At 42.7% G+C, this 15801-nt stretch overlaps 1 protein-coding gene across 1 annotated transcript in view; it reads left to right on the forward strand.

Moving 5' to 3' along the window:
• Wdr70 (WD repeat domain 70) overlaps positions 1-15801 on the forward strand; it is a 232336-nt gene that overhangs the window by 200922 nt on the left and 15613 nt on the right. The window contains exons 14-15 of the mRNA XM_028875604.2: positions 12418-12518; positions 14270-14349. Of these exons, the coding sequence (XP_028731437.1) occupies positions 12418-12518; positions 14270-14349 (181 nt within the window). The remainder of the gene's footprint in view (positions 1-12417; positions 12519-14269; positions 14350-15801) is intronic.

Here is a 15801-nt window from a genome sequence, read left to right on the forward strand (position 1 = left end):
GTCAGGTTGGTTCCCTTTCTCTCAGAGGTTCCAGGCATCAAACTCAGCTCTTTAGACTTGTGTTGTTGGATGTCAAGGACAGTCACCTGCCAAGTCATAACAACGTCCCTAAGAAAGCAAAACTTTAAAATTGTGATGAAATCAAGTCAAATGTATCAGTTGTTTTCTTTTATAGATTATACTTTTGGTGATACTTCCAAGAACTTCTTGACTAACTTCAGATCTCCCTGATTTTCTCTTAAAAGGTGTATAGTTCTCTATTTTACATTTAGGCCTACATCCCATTGTAAGTTAAATTTTGCATAATAGAGTAAGGTATAGTTAAGGCAGAAGAACCAAGGCCTGCAGGACAAAGCAAAAATTTCCTAAATGGTTAGTAGTATGTTTTCTTTTCTTTTTTTGTGTTTTGCTTTGTTGGCACACATAGCCTCTTGTGTGCTAAGTTCAGCTCCAAAATATAAATAAGATAAATCACCTTCAAGCAAAATCATCATCATTATTATTATTTAGCTTCAGGGCTTGGGATGTAGCTCGGTTGGCAAAGTGCTTGCACAAAGCTCAGCCAGCCCTTAGCACCTGTACACCCACTGGGTGTGTACACCCACTGGGTGTGCGCTTCTGCAATCCTAGCGATCGGGAAGCAGAGGCAGGAGGATCAGGGCTTCAGGGTCGTTCTTAGGTGCATAGTGAATCTGAGGTCAGCCCAGGCCGAGTGAAAATTCTGTCTCAAAATAAAAAGAAAACAAAAGTCCACTTTAGTATAAGAAATCCACAATGTGTAAAATACAAAACATTTTAAGTAAAAATAGAATCAGTAATGCTGTGCTAAACTGTATTAGAGCCTGAGGAGAAAAGAAAACTCAGTCGGACTGACTCTGTCTTCATTGAAAATTTGGATATTTGCTGGTCATGGGCATTATTTTATTTATTATTCGCTTACTGCCTTCTTGGTGGAGTACCGTAGCTAGCTCACTTTTGCTTTAGTAATAACTTTGAACTTTGTCCCTGATCTGCCTACTGATTTTCATTCCCTGAGTCCTCCGGTCCTGGTTTTAACCACATTCAGAGGGACGGGTCAAGCAGTCTGTGTTTCCTCTATCTTACCCAAGACCAAACAGGAGCCTTTTTACATTCAAAAAGTCACAGTGGTAATGAAAAGCACACCATGAAGCAGATCTCAGCAGATGTGCCTACGGACATGGACACACACACACACACACACACACACACACACACCACACACACACACACACACACCACCACACCACACACACACACACCACACACCACACACCACACACACACACACACACACACACACACACACACACACACCACACACACACCACACACACACACCACACACACACACACACACAACACACACACCACACACACACACACACATACACACACACCACACATACACACACACACCACACACACACACACACCACACACACACACACACACACACACACACACACACCACACACACACACACCACACACACACACACACACACCACACACACACACACCACACACACACACACACACCACACACCACACACACACACACACACCACCACACCACACACACACACACACCACACACCACACACACCACACACACACACACACACCACACACACACACACACACACCACACACACCACACACACCACACCACACACACACACACACACCACCACCACCACACACACACACACACACCACCACACACCACACACACCACACACACACACACACACACACACACACACCACACACACACACACACACCACACACACACACACACACACACACACACACACACACACACACACACACAGTCACACTGGCACGGTGAGAGACAATGTCACTGACCCCAGAGTGGCTTACCTCTATTCCTCTCTGGTGTGCTCCCTGACAGCAATGGCACTCCAGAGCTACCTGCTTTTGCTTCATTAGCTGCTGTCTGGAGTCGGGCAGACTTTCTGTAGATTCTCCACATTATTCTAGAGGCTATCTATATCTTTGCCTGAGAACTATGATTTACCTGCCCTGTATAAAAAACTAGAGTTGCTTTTCACAGAAGAATTTTACGACCTCCCCAAAGAGTTCCTTTCTCCCGTCTTTAGCCTCACATTCTCATGTTTAGAGCCCACATCCTTTACTCTAGTCCTCGTGGACTTGGAGAACAGCTGGTCAATATCCTCTGTTTCCTTGACGATTATAAAGTTGCTGTTCTGTCTTTTCTTGTCTGGGTGAACCAAACTTAATCTTCAAAAAAAACAAAAAACTTTTCCTTGAGGATCGGATTTTCTCAGCACTTCCATTATCTTTGATAATGTTTCTCAGACATTCTAAATTTTCCAGTGACCACATTGGACTGGGAGGGCCCTTGGGGGGCTGCAGGTGCTATGTGTGTGGTAAGTGCATGACATTCCTAATGCTTAGCACAGCACTTGGTATGTGGTAGGTATTTGCTAAAAATGTTTTTATTGATCTTGCTTCACTTTTTATTGCATTAGATTATGGAATGTTTTTACTAAGATTTACAGTAACAGTCTAATCCCTCACACTTTTGCCTTTATCTTTATTATCTATCTGTCTCCCTCCCTCCTTCCCTCCCTCCCTCCCTCCTTTCTTTCTTTCTTCTTTCTTTCTTTTTGATTTTATGAGACAGGGTTTCTTTGTGTAACATTGCTGGCTGTCCTGGAACTTGCTTTGTTGGCCAGGCTGGCCTTGAACTAACTGAGATCCGCCTGCCTCTGCCTCCCAAGTGCTGGGATAAAAGGTGTGCACCACAACCACCTGGCTTTGTTTTTATTTTTTAATGATTTCAAAAAATAATTTGGAATGTCACAGCATAAGTATAATTTACTTTTAATTTGATGAAAGAAATATACATTTTGTTTTGTCTGAATATTTAAAACTTGAGATTGATTATCTTTTTCATACTTACTAAAAATAGCTGTGTTTGAGTTCAGTGGAAGAAACCCAGATTTGCTGCAGATTCTAAAAATATTGGCGATCTAAACTCTGTTTAATATAATTTGCTCTGGTTGTTATACTATTAATGAGTGTGGTCTATTGTAAAATATACAGTGGTTTGAAGTAAAAAGAAAAAAAAATCACATGTAGTCCATGCTGGGCTCAAACTCATGATTCTCCTGCCTCAGCCTCCTGAGTGCTGAGATTGCAGGTGTGCACAACCATGCCGAGCTTGAAGTGAGTATTACTTGTTAGCATTTGACACTTTGTAGTGTCTAGCCAAGGAGCCGGCCGGGAAGACGGTTCGGGGTTAGGAACTCTAGCTGCTGCTCCTCAGCTGCCCACAGCATGCAGTCTGTAATTCCGGTCCCAGGGGATTCAATGCCCTCTTCTGGAACTGCACACTCAGTGCATAGACACACGCAGGCAGAAGACCCATTAAAGTAGAATTTTTTAAATTAAAATTTCTAATCAATACCTTTTTTAGACTAGGAGACAAATATATGATTATCATCTCATTTTTTCAGTCTCTTTTAAAAGGACAATTTTCAGTTTCTTTTAACAAGTGGATTCTTAATTCAGGTACACTTAAGTAGAGCTTATTGAAATAGTGCTTCCAATAGCGTTAAGATTTACTCCTATAGCTGAGTGACTTTCTCTAGGATGGTCTGATTGACTCAGAAGTGAGCTCACTTCTGAAGTCACGATGTGAGATGGGATGAAGAGCTCTCACCATTGTCCCTGGCTTCCTGAGAGGAATGAGAACTAGAAAGAGGACACATGCAATCTGTCAGTTTTCTGGGGGCATTTGCCTCTAACAGCATATATTAGAACTACTCCCTAGTGTTTCACCCGGTGTTCATCCGTGCCAGCTTTCACAAAGAATGCTTTCTGCTTCCGTTTCTAGTCCTTCAAAATCTTTAAGCAGTGTCTCTGCTTTCATTAAGTAGAAACTTGTATTCTGTTCTCCCCACAAAAGCTGTGGTTTTGTTTAACAGGTGTTTACGTGTGAATACATTTCTTGTGTTGACATACTGACCATGAATGGCAAAGCCAGGTAATCAGACACTAGAGAGTATATCCTTAGAGACAAACATGCTTAACTAGTCTGTCAAATCAGACAAAGAGCCTGCAGAGATGGCTTAACAGTTAGGAGCCCTAGCTTCTCTTCCAGAGGCCCCGGGTTTGATTCCCAGCACCAACGTGGTGGCTCACAGCCGCTGGTAACTCCAGTTCTAGTTGATCCAGTGCCCTCTTCTGGCCTCTGCGGGTACCAGGCACATAAATGGTACACAGACATAGAGGCAGGCAGGCAAAAAAAAAAAAAAAAAAAAATCATGCACATAAAATAATAAAAATAATTTTTTAAAAATCAGAGAGATAAGAAAGAGCAATGTTTGAGTGTGAGTGAGTGAGCATGAGTACATTTTGGTTTATAGATGCTTGAAAATCAACAGAAAAATACATTAGTCTTTAAATAATTTATAAACATATATTACAGTAATGCCTAGTGCTCAGGCATCCAATGCAGCACCATCCTGTGGTCACTGATGGGCCAGTGAAGGATTTGGTGACCTGTAGGATTTCCTAAGGTCTTCTCCAACCTGATGAAGAGTCTGTGCTATCAGAGCTCTGGCGAAATTTTCACAATTTCATGTAGTATGGATGACATGAGTAGTCTATAATTAACATATATCTCAGAATAGTGTTTTCCCTTCCTGGAATCATAGATAATAGTCTTGTGGGAGGGGTTTTCAAGATCTCAAAGGGCTAAATAAAATAATATGGTATTTAAAACATATTTACTTGTACTGTTAGATAATTACTGTTATTTTAATGCTCTGTATAACTCATCTATACCAGGAGAGTCTACTCTTTTTCATTTTTTAAAAGTTTTTCTTGCTTAATTATTTCCATTCTTTGATCACATATATTGTTTGTTTAGTAGTTAGAGGCTTAATATGTTTTATACATTTGTGTTTTGTTCAGATAGACAAAGGACTAGTTGTTGTTGTTGTTGTTGTTATTTCCATCTCTAAATATTGACAAGTGAAAGATAAAGGGCCTAGGTCTGTGGAGATTAGGTTGTAAGAATTTTGATCAGGTTGGAAAAATTTGGCCATTGGAAATTTTTGACTGTATGAGAAAAAATTCCCCAAGGTAATAGAAGCCTGCAAAAACACAACACCAATTCTTATTGTACATAAGTTCAAGTTGTATAATCTTTGGCTCTGGTTAATTTTGGAGAATGATGTTTTTTATTCATTTTCAATTTTTATAATAAAGTAAAAATATATTTTAAAAAACAATTCACAAAGAAAGGTTAAAAAGATAAAAGATTAAATTTAGTTCACTTAGATCAGAAAAATATGACCATTAACTTTATAGCCTTCAAGGAAACAGAGGGAATCGACCATCCCTTTTACAACTTGGTCCTTATAAATGGTAACATGTGATATCCAAAGGTATGGCCATTCTCTGCCAGAGTGATTAGCCTGAGGTTCCAGTACCTCAAATGCCATTCAGGTCTGAGAGGCCTCCTTGTCCTGGAACTCCAGTAACCTGTGCTGTGCACACTAATGGGGAGTTGTGTTGTGTGGAATGGATTCTCCTTGTCAGGCCCTCTGGTCCCTGGGCCATGCAGGAAGACCTCCTGCCAGTGTCACTGTGGATTCCGGCCTCAGTGTCCTCTCGCTTCCTGCTCTCATCAGTAAGAGCAATAACAAGACTTTCTCCAGTCATTATTTGTGCTTCCTTTCTCATCATAATTTCTTCTCAATTTCTGGGACTAGAGCAAACTAGCATTTGTTGTTTTGAATTAGATGAGGGAAATTGTGTTTAATTTCTTTTACCCAAGAGACATTCTATTTTCTCTGAGAAATTTTTCTTGTGATGAAATTCTTCAAGTTCATTATCAAATACAGATGTGATTCATTTAGTATCAAGGACAACTACCAGTTTCCAGATTTTTGCTGCTTTAGTGGTTATCTCAGTTTTAGAGTATAGCCTAAAGTAAGTTGATCTTAATAGATATACTTTCCATGGATTTGTTGGGAATTAATGTGATAATTAGATGGAAATTTTAAAAGCATAGTGTCTCTATTTGCAGTGGTTCTCAACCTGCGGCTCACAACCCCTTATAGGCTTCGAATGACCCTTTCACAGGGGTCGCCTAGATCATTGGAAAACACAGATATTTACCATGTGATTCATAGCAGTAGCAAAGTCACAGTTATGAAGTACAATGAAGTGGTAGTACGGTTGGGGCTCAGCACACCATGAGGAACTGTACTAAAAGGTCACAGCACTAGGAAGGCCGAGAAGGACTGCTGTCAGGTATGGCAGGTGCAGTGTTGCATACATGAGTGTTCCAGCGTTTTCCCTTATCACCGTCAGGCTTCTGTCTGGCTCATCAGAGAAAGAAGTATTTGAGACAGAGAAGGGAAAAGATTTCCAAGAAAAATGACAAATCTGGCCTATGGTAGGGCTGTCTTGAAATTGGGGTGTACATGAATAAAAGGGTAGATAGTGGAGAGAAGCCAGCCATGGCTGCACAGTGAGACCCTATCTCAAAAGACGAAAAGGAGAAGAGACGTATAGAGAAAGGTCTGGCTTTCCTCTCCCCATTCAGGGGATGTTTCTATGGGAACCAGGTGGGTGTTGAGGACTTTTATTTTTTGGAGACTCTAGCTTATTCATCAGATTTACTGCCTGAGCACAGAGGGATGAGGCCAGCCCCCGGCCTCCGTGTGTTATACCAAAGTTGGGAAAAACAGGGCTCTGGGAGAGTGGAGGGAGCAAGGACAAGACGAATGGCCTGCAGGAACTGAAGCAATTCCCACTTTACTCCTCTACCTCCCTCGCCCAATATTTCAATGTAGGAAACAATTTTCTTTTTCTGTGAAATAAATCATGGGCTTGTAGAAACCTGGAGCACCTTTTCTCCAGTGCCTTCCTATTTTTATCTGTCTTCTTTCATGTGTTTTGGGCTGACACCTAGATCTGTGTTCTTACTTACCCTTTCAGGTCAGTACACATGACCACTTAAGTGTGTTGGGTAGTCCTGAGGCTGGCCATGAGGCTAAGGCTTCTTACGCACAGGGCTGCATGATTGTGGGCATCTCCCTTATGAACAGATGTTAGACTGTTATTGGAAATCACTGAAAATGCCTGTTCTTCCAAGGAATCAGGGCTTGCTTCTTTGTTCATCTTCCACACAACAAAAACCAAATGTGAAAAACACAGATGAAGTGTGGTTTCAGTAAGGTTCAGCAGCTGGGAAGAACAGGGAATGGTGTTTGAACATAATTGTGTTGAAAGTATAAAATTATTAAGGATGCCAGGCTTCTCTCTAATGGTGCTGTTTAGATGTACGTGCCGCACACATCTAAAATGTTGCTTGGGCATTGTGTTCTGTTATAGCAGCATCTGTGAACGTAGATTTTTCTTCTGGCTTTAGTGGTGCCATCTTCCCCCACCCCTTGCATCTCTAGGCTCAGATGCAAGGTACTTGAAGGCTAGTCAAGCATTTTACCACAGTCCCAGCCCCTTTTTTCCTTTCTAAAATCAATTTGCTAAGATTCTGCTTCTGAGTTTGGAAGGTTTGGAAATTATTTAAAACCTTCCAGTTTTCTTCATCATTCAATGTAAGGCTCCACATGGTACATAGCATAAGGAAATGAGTGATGGAATTGGAGGTACCCGGCCCATTCCCTCGCCTCTAGTTAGACGTTATGTAACCCAGAAGCTTTACTCTCTCACAGTCTCAGTTTTTTTCATCTATGAGATGGAATGAGGTCACTATTCTTGTAAAGACTCAATTATATCAAATAATATAAACTTCCAGGGCCAGTGAGATTGTTCACTGGGAAGAGATACTTGCCACCAAGCCTGATGACCTGAGTGCAATCCCCCAGCTATGTATGGTAGAAAGACAGAACTGTCTTCTGAAAGTTATCTCTGACGTTTTTCCCCACCGCACATGTACCCCCCAATATATAAATAAGTAAATGTAATACAATCAAATAATAATAATAATATAAAGTTCCAGGTACCTTACAGTTCCTTCCCATGTGTCCTAAAACACATATCCAGGCATGGCCCTTCTTTCCCTCTTCTCCCCATTTCCATGGTTCCACCTAAACCAGGAAAACCACAGAAATCATTATTTGGAATTTTTGTGACCATCTCACTTTTGCTAAGGCGTAATTCACAAATTCATGTTTTGGAATCTTGACAGTGTTGGTAGGACATGCTACTCATTTCCCTCCCCTCTTCTTTTGGTCTCTGCAGGGATAGGGGATCTCTGTGTTGAGCACATTCATGTATTATTATAACTCATCCTGGCCATCTTGCTCAGGATTTCTAACCTTCATTACTCTGTTGGTGGCAGCTGCTAGAGCTAAGTACTTTGGGGCAGTTTGTGGTTACTCTACATGCCCAGATTCTAAAATAAAACAAGGGTGAGCTTTGTTTTAAAAAAAATAATAATAAAACTATCTTGGAGCCATAATGGAATTGTGGTTTGATAGCTAACAGTAGCCATTGGTTGACTCATATGTTTCAGTGAGATGAAATGGGTTAGTGAAAAACTAAAACACTTTATCAGTTTAATTAAGCACACCACTATAGTGTAGTGTGCAGATTCAATTCAGAACCTAGCTCTTGCATTGCAGTGGCCTGCTGCCACTTGGCTGTTGTAAGGTGTGGTAAAGCCTTTCTCTTTGATATTGTAGGTCTTGGGACTCCGGGATCTTCTCGAGTCCCTTGATTTGGGAATGTCCCTTCGCTTGCTTTGCAGCATTGATCAGTACATGTCATGGGTCTAGGCATGTTAACCAAAGAGGCATCTCTTAAAGAGTGTGGTCTGGTTGACTGAGAGTGATTACCCTCTTGCTGTGTATTTATAGCTCATCTGTCTTCTGATGGCTCTGCTCCTAGCAGGCCCATGTCCATTGTTGTTAAGCAAAGCCCAGTATGGATGTTTGACAAGTTAGCAGTGTGGCAACTCCGCTTGCTGCCGCCGACTTGGATTGTTTGGTTTGGCAAATGGCCAGCTCTCTGCTATAAGATGCATTTCCTTGACAGGACAAAGTATGGAGGCGCATTAGCTGCAAAGTTTACAAAGGTTAGCTAAACACACACAATAAATATTAATAAACAAAAAAGGCCCACCCACCTTTGACTTTGAATTCTGTTTCTTCATTCTGTGTTTTGGAATCCCTGTAGTATTTGATTAATAACCAGTCTTAAGGTAATTGAGCCTTAAGTGTCCTTTGCCTAAGTTAGTCTGCTCACAGGCCCCTCATTGGCTGCTTTGATGACTCATTGCCAGAGTGGATAGATCTCTGGAGTAACTGTTTAGTTCAAGGGCTCTTACTTGCCTTTCCTGCCTTCAGCATGGGAAGAGGGTAAATGTGCTTGTCCCTATGAGCCTATGCTGAGCAGAGTATTGTGTGGTGTGTCTTAGAGCTCTGGAGATAAAGGATGTGAGCAAGAATAGAGGTGAAATGCCTTCAGACGCCCTGGAAAGCAACCAGACATTGGTCTGTTGGCCCAAGCAGTTGCCTCTCTAACATTTACACCCTTGGTGGAGAGGGAGAGAGTAACAGTAACCTGCTGCCCCTGGAAACTGCCTATTTGGCTGGGTGTCTTGGAATTTATCAGGCCTACATTGTGGACCTTTTCCAATTCTTCACCCTGCTCACTTGAAAACATATTTGAGAACCTGTAACTGCTTAGCCAGTCCTCTAGAGAACCAAGGAAGAGAAAGAACTCTAAAGCCATGCCCTTAACATTGTCCTGGGGCTGTTCACAGGTGGCTGGGGTTCCTGAAGGCACTCAAAGCCCCTTAGTGCCTTCCCTTGCTCTCTGGTTCATGCACATGTTCTCGACAAGACTGCAGAAGGAAACCAACTCTGCTGGATTTGTATGATAGTTGACTGTAATAGTGAGAAACAGAAGTCAAAGTCTTCCTCATGGAAAGGAATTACTTTTAACTTGAAAATTGTTTCCAACTCTGCTTAACAAAGTAACCCATTCTGGTATGGGTGACCCATAACTTTTAACTCATTTGCAGAGCACCAGCTACTAGTCTAAGCACCTGGAATATAATGCCAAACAAAACTGATCCAGATCTCTGGCCATGGGACATGAATTCTAGTTGAGAAGACATAGCATAGGCTATAAAGAAATTTCTACATTAAAGATATTTGCTGTGACATAAAGAAAAGCAGAGTGAACAGAGTTAAAGGGTCTAGTTTTGTTTGTTTGATTGTTTGTTTGTTTTTTATGACAGGGTTTCTCTGTGTAGTTCTGGCTGTCCTGGAACTCGATCTGTAGACCAGGCTGCCCTTGAACTCACAAAGATTCACCTGCCTCTGCCTTCTGAGTCCTGGGATTAATGGTGTGCGCCACCACTGCCTGGCTTAAAGGGTCATAGTTTTAAATACGACTATGTGAGAAGTGACGACATTTAAGCAGAGACCTGAGATGGGGTTGGCTCAGGTGATCCTATCCTAGGTAGGGTTACAGAGACATGTTAGGAGACTGTGATTGTGACTCTTCCCGTGTGTCCATATACCCAACACCAGGAAGTTTTCAGTGGCCTAGGCATAGTTCTCACGTTAGTCGCGGTGGCAAAGCCCCTGCAGAGCGTCAGCTGTTGACACACTTCCTTCCATCTCGCCAACCCGGAGCAGTATTTATTAGGAAGGGAATCTGACTTTGTCACATATGCATCCTAAAGTTCCTTCCATGAATGTGTGCACAAGGCAGCAGTGACACAGAAGAGCTAAGGACAGGGAGGAGAGAGACAGAGGGTCTGCTGTGATGGCTCAGCAGGTAGGGGACCTCAGGCCCGGGAAGCCATGTAGTGGAAGGGGAGAACAGACTCCTACACTGTCCCCTGACCTCCGCACATGTGCTGTGGCGGACACAAGCGCCCCTCCCATAACTAAGTACATGGAAAACAGAGAGAAAGGAAAACCAAACCACCAATGTAATGGATTCATTTCAAGTATTACTCCTGTTACTGTTTTGTTTTGTTTTTTTTTTAGCACTCGTTAGCAGACATTGGATAGGAGTATCATAGATCTGAGGAAAAGTGTGAAAAGAAAGCTAAAATAGTGTGAAAACCTGCCCTTTCGAGTTATCCCCCCCCCCCCCCCCACGCGCGCGCTTCCAACAATGGGGGAAATGCAAACACTGCCTCTCTGTAGAATGGCTCAGTCCACTTCAGTGACACACACCTTGGAATAATGCTGGATGTGAATTAGAAACTTGCAGGCTCTTTTTAGCTTCCTCCATAGCTCTTCTGGAATACCAGAACAGGGTTTGTAGCCATTTGACTATTGCCAATCAGATGAGAGTCACAATTTCTACCTAAAGGGATCTCGGGATCTCAGAGTTTCCCATCTTGATGAGAGAGTTAGGGTCAGAGACTCAGAGAACATGGGCCACAGGCGACGGAGCTCCAGGACTTTGATTTTACCCCGAGGACCTCACTTGTCAGCGTCAGACTGCACCCTCTTTCCCCTTAGTCCACATGCAGAGCGTGTCAGGAAATGGACTGCTGGGGAATGCTGACTCAGCGCTTCCCCTCATCTTGCTCCAGACGAGCTTTGTAGAACTTGGTGTGTGGGATTTGTGCCTTCCAGTGTTAGTTTCGGGTTTCCCCTGTGGTTCTCTTCGTGCTGTCCTTCCCACCTCTTCCCTCTTATCCCAAACAAAATGAAAACAGGTGGTGAGAACTCAGAACTCAGGTTCTTTGGGACCCCGGAGCACCACTGATTCCTCACCAGAAATGAATTCAGAGGGTCATAGGTTCCAGTGAGCCACCTCTTTAAATATAGCTTTCCATCAGGTTAATATCAAGGCTTTGCATTTGATATCTGCTTTATTTCTGTCATGGCTTTGCTGTTTTATCTCACAGGCAGGGAGAGATTATTAATTGTCTACCAATATGTGCTCTTTGTAAAAAAAAAAAAAACTTAATGAGGCTTGGATCTTTATGAACTAAAAACAATAACCACCTGGTCTCAATCTGAGTCCAGTGGGACATATTGTGTGTGTAAAAAGCATGAAAACCAGATCTAGATTTGCTGTGGTGCTTCGCTTCACAGGGAGCCAGCATTCCACAGTGCCAGGCTCACTGTGGTTCCAAGGAAAAGAGGGTTGTCATCATGTACAAAAGTGAACATCTTAGATTTTTGTAGCATTTCACATGGATAACAAGAGGTGGGATGAAACATAACTTACAGAATGCAATGTTAGGGTTCAGAAGAAAGCATCTGAAAAGTTGCAGGTTACTCTCACATTGACACTTGACATAGTAACCACCAGAGTCTCAGCAGTGGTCCTCCTGCCCCTCATTTTTATTTGGTGTCTTGAGTTGACTTCTATACCTGTCCTTTCTAGAGTGTTGTCCGCTGCCTGTGGCATCCAAAGCTGAACCAGATCATGGTTGGAACTGGAAATGGATTGGCAAAAGTGTATTACGACCCCAACAAAAGCCAGAGGTATTTCCTAGGAATGGCCTGTTGGAGATGGAGGACAACAGCTGGGGGGGCTTTGATTCACCCCTGCTTTTCTTCTTTTCTCTCTTTGATGGGATCCACCCTGTCAGAAAAGGCAGCTGGTACAAAGTAAAGCCGCAGACTCCTAGCCTTGTGCTTTAAAGGGGATTTAGATCTCACCCTTGATCTGCACTGAATTCAAAGCGAAAGTTCCCTGGGGATTTGCAGTCCTTTGGCTGAAATGTTGAGTGCAGGGTGGGGGAAGGTCTGCTTGCTCTTCGTACACCCTGGACAGTGGCATCAGTAGTGATACATGTGGGGCATTAACAAAACAGGGACTGGCCACTCACAAAACAGAAGCAGCTTTTCCATCTTCTTACCTTTCTTGTTTGGCTTTAACAGGTACTAGTTTGGATATCTGATAAGGTTCTGCTGTATCAACAGAAAGGAATAGCACATTAACTTTTTCCTCAGCCCCTAGCTCACCCCAGGTCAAACATAAGCACATCAATTGAATCCCAAGGTCTGGAAACTTCCTGAGAGGCTCATCTAGTTCCTTGGGTATCTCTATTTTCTCTTCCACAAGGTGAACATATGTTACCACCCCAAAGAAGATGATCTTTCCCCTTTCTGTCAGTATACAAATTCACATGCTAAGCTTGTTTTGAGGTCTTACATGCTTTCAGAGGAAAGGAACACTAATCTTTATAAATGAAGTTTCATTGACCATAATTTTGCTCTAAAAAGAAGTGGACAAATCTGTCTTCTTCAGAGATTTCTGAACTAGCATTGAAACCCTTGCCCTGTAAAATAAAGTTATATAATGATATTTTAGAATGAGTGGGATTTTATTAATCAAGTAAAAATGTTAATGTACTGGAGTGGAGTTTGCTAACTTAAAAAGACAGTGGCCTTATATTGTGACACCCAGTTGGGAGGTGCTGTCTTAACCTGGGATCTATGAGATCTGCTTATCTACATGCTCTTCAGAGAGACGGCCCGGCATCACTGAGGTGAGGCAGGCACTTTACATGGACTTTTGGCTCTTTGGGCTGTAGCCGCTGAGCCATGCTGCTAGGTGTGCCCCAGTCCAGACATTTGAGACACGGACATATGCCGAGCTGGTGGCCTGCTGGGTGTGACCCTGGTTGCTCTCATCTGGAACATAGGCTAAAATTGGACTCCTGTGACCTTTAAGGTGAAAAGGGTGGTTAATTTTTAAAGTTTCTTGAACATCTTACATTTTTAAATCATTTTTGTGGATTTCTCTTTAAATTTGTGTCTTAAATGCCTTGGCACCTCTTTTGCCCTTTCACTTGGGGGACCCCAACGTGTAGACTGGAATTTCTGAGAGTTCAGTAATCATTGTCATCGAGCCCCTGTCTGTTGGTCTCTCAGAAAGCTAAGGATTTGACAGGATAGTCTTCATGGACTCCTTCTAAAAACACCTCATGATTAATGAAAAGGCTACAACAAAACCCATGTTTTGTATGGGAACCTTAAAATTCATTTAAAAAAAATGCATTGGCTGAGAACTTCCAGTGTTTCAGGGTTACCTCCATCTATCATGGAGTAATTTCTGCTGGGGTCTGCTACATACAGAGGTACAGAGGTAGGGTTGTGTGTGAGTGTGTGCGTGTGCGTGTGCGTGTGAATGCTTTGAGAAGTCTTTAATGGAACCAGAAATTCAGTGTTTCAGCTCTACCTGTTCCTAAGATGAACTAAAGAAAATAATTTGTTTGAACTCATTGTAGGGGAGCAAAATTATGTGTGGTTAAAACCCAGCGGAAGGCCAAACAAGCTGAGACACTCACCCAGGACTACATCATCACGCGTAAGTTGTTGTTGGCATTCCTCTCCTCCCTGTCTCACATCACTCTGCTCTGTCGCCTTCATCTTTGCTTGTTTTGGAAGTTGGAAAGGCCCTAGAGTTGTGGCATCTATCACGTCATCTCCTGTCATGTGGACACAGGTACAAGTCTTATGACAACATCACTTGGCTTCTTGATTCTTTGCAGAAATGAGGCTTGCCTCACATAACTCCTCATCCAAATGAGAAGCGCCTGTCTGAGCGGAATGCATTATTCTGTCACAGCATTTTAAAGACCAACATATTATTCAGTGAATAAACAAGAAGGAATGCTGAGCTTAGACTTAGGAGCCCTGGATTTGTCTTTTTGTACCATGGACTGGCAGTGTGGTGTTGAACAAAGTTCATCAGTGAGATTAGTTAAGGAATCGATGACCATGTACTAACACACTTGGAGGAATTTCTGTATAAAATCTGAAGTGTGAACAGAAAGCCTACCAGGGCAGAGTGGTTTCTCTCAGTGGGTCACACACCTTATTAATTTGATAGATCTGTGTTTCAAAAGCCATAGCCTCAGACCTATAACAGGCCCGGAAGGAAACCTTGGTGCCACAGAGATGAGTACTAGAGAGTGGCCCTGTGGACTTTACCAGTGTCTCAGTCTAAAGCCCATGCACGGCTGCTCCCCTGCTGGCCTTCTTCCTGCTGATGGGTCTCTGTGGGGCTTGTGATCAGTCAAGAGAGCCCATGACACTCTGAGAGAGTAGCAGTGTTGAAGTTGGGGTCATAGCCAGTCCAGCGCATGAATTACACATGGCCCACTTAAATTCCTCCAGCCATTTGAAGTGAAAAGCAGTTTTTCCTACCTAAAAATCCTGCGCGTCATGTTGGCTGGCGGAGTGGTGAGGGAGATGTGCTTGCTTAGCTTCCCTGACTCACGGCAGGCATGGTTTCCTGTGAGTGATGTGGACTGGCCTTACCTGGAAATAGGGGCAGAAGGTGCGAGTGGGTGACTGGAAGAGTTTTTGGGGTGTTAGAGATGTTTTATTTAGATTATAAATTACATTTAACCTTTGTCTTCTCCATCCCATGAAAACGTGTTCTCTTTTAAAACAGGTTTTAGTCTATATATAATGGCTGACAGCAATTCCAAGTCAACAAAAAGATAGCTGTTTCATACTCCACAATAACCCTTTCCCCCCAAATGTTACATGGTTTCTCCTTCAATCTATATCCTTTTTATGTTTAAAATCTAATTCTGGAATGGAGTGACACCTGACAGTAGTTGGACACATGTGCCTCTGACTTTTCATTACCTTCTTGTTTTGTGTACCAACCATGTGGAAGGAGGGCCAAGTGCCCCCGCTGGGAGACTCAGGCCCCCTGCATTCAAGGCAGCCTTTACCCACTTCCAGTGGGCTAAGTGCTCCTCCCTTCCAGTACTCAGTGTTGTGACTCCACTGCTGAGAGGTGGTC

The sequence above is a fragment of the Peromyscus leucopus genome, chromosome 11, assembly GCF_004664715.2.
Source record: "Peromyscus leucopus breed LL Stock chromosome 11, UCI_PerLeu_2.1, whole genome shotgun sequence".
Taxonomy (NCBI): Eukaryota; Metazoa; Chordata; class Mammalia; order Rodentia; family Cricetidae; genus Peromyscus; species Peromyscus leucopus.